This window comes from Anabrus simplex, chromosome 3 (assembly GCF_040414725.1).
Source record: "Anabrus simplex isolate iqAnaSimp1 chromosome 3, ASM4041472v1, whole genome shotgun sequence".
Taxonomy (NCBI): Eukaryota; Metazoa; Arthropoda; class Insecta; order Orthoptera; family Tettigoniidae; genus Anabrus; species Anabrus simplex.
In genome coordinates this window covers 363,161,460-363,167,459 of record NC_090267.1, presented here as the reverse complement: position 1 = coordinate 363,167,459, position 6,000 = coordinate 363,161,460, and the positions used below count along the sequence as shown (strand labels likewise).

General features: G+C 39.3%; 1 protein-coding gene across 4 annotated transcripts in view; it reads left to right on the top strand.

Annotated features, from left to right (window-relative positions):
• The first annotated feature begins 1,039 nt into the window (after nt 1-1,039).
• The window catches only part of NiPp1 (nuclear inhibitor of protein phosphatase 1), a 152,070-nt gene continuing 147,109 nt past the window's right edge, over nt 1,040-6,000 (top strand). For all 4 annotated transcript variants that reach the window (XR_010859535.2, XR_010859534.2, XR_010859533.2 and 1 more), the window contains exons 1-2: nt 1,040-1,357; nt 1,544-1,604. Coding sequence is in view for 1 of the 4 variants with exons in the window: in XM_067143280.2 (XP_066999381.1) it covers nt 1,329-1,357; nt 1,544-1,604 (90 nt within the window). In the remaining 3 variants the exon portion in view is untranslated. The remainder of the gene's footprint in view (nt 1,358-1,543; nt 1,605-6,000) is intronic.

Genomic DNA, 6,000 nt, shown 5'->3' with positions numbered 1-6,000 from the left:
GGAGCAGCACTCACTCGACTGTATGCGAGCTCGACGGAAAGTAGTACGTGGCATTAATTTAATTTTATTACATTTAGTGAGTTTGGAAGAGTACGTAATCAAATGGTTGCCATATATACCGGTATATACATGTTTTTAATATAAAATAGTGATTAAAAAATGAGAAATGAAGGCAAAAGGCGTGGTGTGATACAGGAGGTCTTCTCGTAGTGAGGGAAAGTCCCAAGCTGTACAGCCTGCAGATAAGGTGTTGCATCTTGCAGTAGCAGTCGGTGTCAGTATTCATAGTGAGATAAATGGACCTTCGCATGTAGTGAAGTACAAAAGAGGAAAAACCGCTCAAAAGTGGCTATAAGCAGTGCATTGTGAATGTATTCAATGAACTAAGTGAACAGAATCCAAGTTTAGTCGTTTATTCAGAAGTTCACATCTTTGCACTGTTTTCGTATGCGATGCGCAGCCCTGTACGTCCGAACACGAGACGTTGCCGAGGTGCAGGTCGGTACTACACGCTCAGCGAATCACAACTCTTTCTTTGGCGTAGGCGTGGACATACCATGTTTACATCAGGATTAAACTCTCGTGAAAATACATATAAATACTCTGTCGGTAAAGAGAATGTAATATTAGTTATATGCCATTTATCCTAATCTTCCCCTCTCACACAGAATATGTGCACTAATTAAAAAGAAGATATAAACAATATATTTTGAACAATCAAGTGTTTCGAAAACGATTTCTATAAATTTTATTACCGTGCATAATTTAGATCGATTTTGTTGTATAAAGCAAGGAAATATGTGATTACACGTCTTTATCACGTTGATAACCACACGGCTAGATAACAGCTGTTCAAAGACACGCCCCTTTCCGCCATTACACAGCAGATGACAGAAAATTCCCCGCAAGATGTCGCGGCGATCGCTGCTGATCCGTCAACACCGCTTCCTGTAGTATGACAGTAGTTGCCAGCTAATACTCTTATTATCTATTTCGAGAACCGATCATCCCGTGAGGGTATAATGTTATATTTGTGTGGTGTGATAAATAAAGGCGCCTCGAACGATTTGTGTGACTAACAATAATGCCAATAGTACAAAAATCGTTGAATTCCTAAATAAATCTGAAAGATTAGTGGGATAGCGCGCACAATTATCTGGACATCAAAGCCAGAAGACAACCTCGAAATTCATTTCATTTCAACTGTCCGAACGAAAGAGGAATCGGGTGGTGCCATAGGATGGTGCTCAAATTCATTTGTTGCGTTAGGAGGTTGGACAACCTAAAATAACATTATCACGTGACTATGTATTCAAGTGTTTATAACGATGGCGAATCATTATGATGTGCCAAGTTGGTGAGGAAATTTGTGTATTATGTTGTTGAATGGTCCCTTTTAGACAGCTTATTTCAACAGTTTAGCTTTTCTGGATAAGGATTTAAGAAGTGTTCGGAATGAATTGTAGTTTGTATTAGGATTTTTACAGTTGTAGGTTATGTTGACATTGTTTCACAGTTGTAGGTTATGTTGATGTTGTTTCAGGGCTGGAAAGCCGCCTGTCGGTTTGCATCTGGACGTTTTAAAAGGAGATAAACTAATTCAGGTGATCCAACTACTTCATTAAATTGTCGTTTCTACTTGATCCTAGGCCTAGTTTGTTTTCCTGTTTGTTATTTGCAATGCATAGATATGTATCAAGAGTTGTTTGTATGTGCTGCTAACATATACGTTTTGATGTGGTTTATTTACAAGTGGTGTGGAATGTACCGAAGAATAATTCATAATTTGGAAGGAAATATACGGAATAAATGGACGTGTGGATTAATAATTGTTATTTCGGCTCACCTTAAGTTTAGGCTTATTCCACTACTGTGACATCGTTTTCAATCTTAAATGTAGTTGATAACCTGTTCAATATACGTGGAGTTCTCATAATGTGAAGTTTAGTCTTTTTAGTACTGGGTCTATGTCTTGATGTCTACTAACAACGAACATAGAAATTAACTTAGTTGTGTAACATGATTGCCAGTTTGCTAGATTTGTGGTGGTTTATGTTTCATCGCTAGATTTCAGATGGTTAATATTAATTTCAGGACTCTCTCCCTCTGTTGGTGTAATTCCTTTGGACTAGATTAATAAGAACTATGCCAATTAAACATACCGGTATCTAAAACATTACAAGTTTTTATGAAACTGGAGTGTTTATCATAGGGAAAGCATAGAAATGGTACAAGGGGGAGTTTTTATTATGGTGAAAGAATTTATAATCTACAAAAAAGTTAAGTCGGATGAAAAACGTGATTTACGTGTAAAGCTCATCTCTGAAGATAATAGGCAACTTGATTCTGGAATGTACAGACCTGAAAACGGTGGCACTGACGCTGATGCAGAATTATCTGATAAGATAATCATTTATGTGGGAAATAACATGGAAAGGAACGTGATTGCAGTATGTGATCTCAATTTTCCAAGATTCAGTTGGGAAGGTAATACAGATGACAGGAAGCATAACCAACAAATGGCAGATGAGTTAATATGGGAAGGACAGCTGAATCAGAAAGTGATGGAACCAACTAGGGGGAAGAATAGTCTGGATGTAGTGCTGGTAAAACCAGATGAGTTCTATAGAGAAACTGAAGTAATAGATGTTATAAGTAATCACAGAGTTTTCTTTGTTGTAGTTAAAAATAAATGCAATAGAAAAGGAAAGTTGTTAAAATAGGATTACCTGGCAGTACCATATGGTTGATAAGACAGGCACAAGGGAGGTTTAAAAAAATAAGTACGATTGGCAGAAAATGGTAAAATAAAAATATAAACAGTGTGTGGGATGGGTTTAAAGCCATTGTTCGGGAATATGAAAACAGATAGGCTATGTACTTTTTAAGGTGGTGGGTAAGGAGTGGTAAATACTCACTGTATTATAACAGTGAAGTAAAGAGACTAGTCTAAGAATGAGGTGCAGGTTGGAAAGAAATAGAGTTAATATAATGTTAACATTTATGTTTTCATGGCCCATACTTGTAAGACATGATATGGTCTTTTGGGCTTATGCTGTGTCAAGAAAACAAGGTGAAACTATTCACGTTTACTTCCTTGTTAACAGTTGAGATTTTCTTTTGACGACATGGAGCAAGTTCTCTAAGAAACGCAAGGTTTCACGCTGTTTTCTTGACATGGTATAAGCCTAAAAGCTCATATCATGCTTTCATAGTTATAAATGGTTGTAGAAGTAAGGAGAAGTTGAAAGAACTTATTAAGGAAATTGAATCTAGCAAAGAAGTCAGTTAAGGATAATATGATGGTAAGCATAATTGGCAGCCATACAAATTGTAGTGAAAAATGGAGGGGTTCGTGATGTGGGTTACTATAGTTCTGTCCTACTTCGTGAACCATGAGCAACGGCTGAATAGCCTGGTAAGTGGTCCTGAGAGTTGGGATACCAGTTGCTATGGAGTGGGAGTGGGCATCTCGGACATATTCTGATTTGTGGCTCTCTTTGTGCTCGAGGTGGCTAGGACTATACAATCAACTGTGGTCGTTAACCCGTTAGAGGAGAGATCTTTACTGGAACTGTCTGTAAGTAGGGTAGCATCCTGCTTCACAGAATTTTCACTGAGCACACTCAGAATGTTTTAAGTAAGCCTCGGAGCTATGGGAGTAATGGAGTCCCACTTCCATTTGACAGGCGAGGGACTCCTTGGAAACAGCTTGGGGAAAAAAGTGGATTTCGATGGGGAGCTATCACTGTTAACCTGAGGTTACTCACATGGTCAGTGTGGCGCTCATCTCTGTAGTATATTGCTTGTTGGAATGTTACAAGACCTCTACTTTTGAAACTCCCTGTACCTTTCAAACAGATTGTTACTAAGGGGAGTTGTCAGTCATTTCCATCATCTTTGAAAAGCAAGATTCTCAATCTGTTATTAGGCGTGACAGTGGGTGTTTGGTGAGCGGTGCGCTCATTAGCGAGTAACGTTGCTACTCACATGTCACACATTGTAGTAAATCAAGTTTTGTCTTATACTTGTGTTTAATGTGAAATGTTTATCCTGTGACTGTTATTAGAGAACTCATACAAGTTATGGCATCCACTGATCAAATACTTTCATGGTTGGGTGAAACAGTGGAGGAAGTGGACTTGAACAATAAAATTGATGGTATGGAACAGATGAGGTTTACAAAAGTGTTCATAACAGTGAAAAAGAGTGTTTGCAAGTTCTGAGGAAGAAGAGGTACTTTAGTTGATTGAAGGCTGTAGTCCATTTTTTTAGGAAAGGCGGGAATCTTCATGTTGAGCCTTCACACTCCTGCTACAGATGTTCAAACCCGGAAACAAAATTTCTAAACAGTGTTCCAGGAAAGATGCTTAAAGCAACAGAATTTATGACTGACTGTGTAAAATGTTTATTTCCTATTATGCTAGATTATGTCTGTCTGTTAGGTCATCAGCCCAGAGGCTGGTTGGATCCTCAAATAGCACCACCAAAGGTTATGCGGTTATAAGGAAACCACAAAAACCAATGGCAGCACCAAAATGAGGCGTACTAGGCATAACGAGGAGTGAGGTAGTTTGCCATTGCTTTCCTCACTGGGCCAGAAAGTACTATTGCAGCACGACTGACCCTGTGAGCAACACCTTTCATAACACTCAGATGCACTAGTCATGCTCTGAATGCCATTACTCAGCACCACCCATACCCCAGCAGCTTCCATATTGCCACAGCCATGGATGAGACTGGGATTGCGGTGAAAGCTACACTTTACTCTGGCCTGTGCCAAGAGATGGATACAAAAGTACTGTATCCATCAAGAAATGGTAGCAGGCAAAATGCTAGATGATATGTTCACTTTATTTAGTTCATAATAAGCATACTCCTCTTATCTCAGATTTCCTTAAATTTAAGCGTTTGTGTTTCTAAATAAATCGCTTGTCTACCCCTACTGCCGTTTCGTGATATGGGGTCGAGGATGATGTGAGATGAATTCATATCGCATGTTTTATGGCTGTATGCTCTTCCTGATGCCAACCTCAGTTGAGGAGCTAATGAAGATGAAATAAATGATGGTGAATGAAATTGGGTAAGGAGGTGGAAGGAATCAGCTGTGGCTCATGAATAGGTATTGTCCCCGCACTTGCCTAGAAGTGTAAACTGGAAACTGTAGAAAACCATTCTTAGGACGGCCAAAGGTGGGGTTCAAACCCACGTGTCTCCTGAGTGCAGCGCGTAGCCACTCCACTTGGTTGAATTCCTAAATAACTATCTCAGATTGACATATTATAAATACCTCCTTGTTTATATGGGCATATTACAGCCTTTAAACATAAAGGTGAGTGCTGCATCCACTAGCAAGTAATGGTGCATGTAAAGATGTAGTGAGTAATGCTGGGTTAATGGGGCTTATGGAAGAAAAAAAAAGTAGAACTGGCTGAGTCAACAAAGAGGATGCGTCTGGATGTATTAGGAGTTAATGATATTCGGGTACGGGGAGATAACAAGGAAGTGACAGCAGATTATAAAGTGTTCTTGGTGGATGTTAAAATGGGAAGGGCAGAGCAAGGTGTAGGACTGCTCATCAGGAATACTATTACATGGAACATAGTTTCTGTAAGACATGTAAATGAGTGAATGATGTGGGTAGATTAGGCTGTTCGAGGAATTAGGGCAAGAATTGTCTCATTGTATTCACCACATTAGGTTGCAGATGAGGAGAAAGTTGACAAGTTTTATGAAGCACTGACTGACATCATAGTCAGGATCAACAGCAAGGATAGGATAGTGCTAATGGGCAATTTCAGTGCAAGAGTTAGAAATAGAACTGAAGGATATGAGAAGGTGATGGGCAACTTTATGGGACCCCCGGTTCAAATTACTTGGATCTTCTGACAAAAGCTCTGCTGAGAAAGCAAAACAAAACCTGATCCGGTATTCTGAGAGATATGTGTCGGACACATCCACTGCCACTGCAGAAAACCCAGTTTCAACTGCCGAATCTAC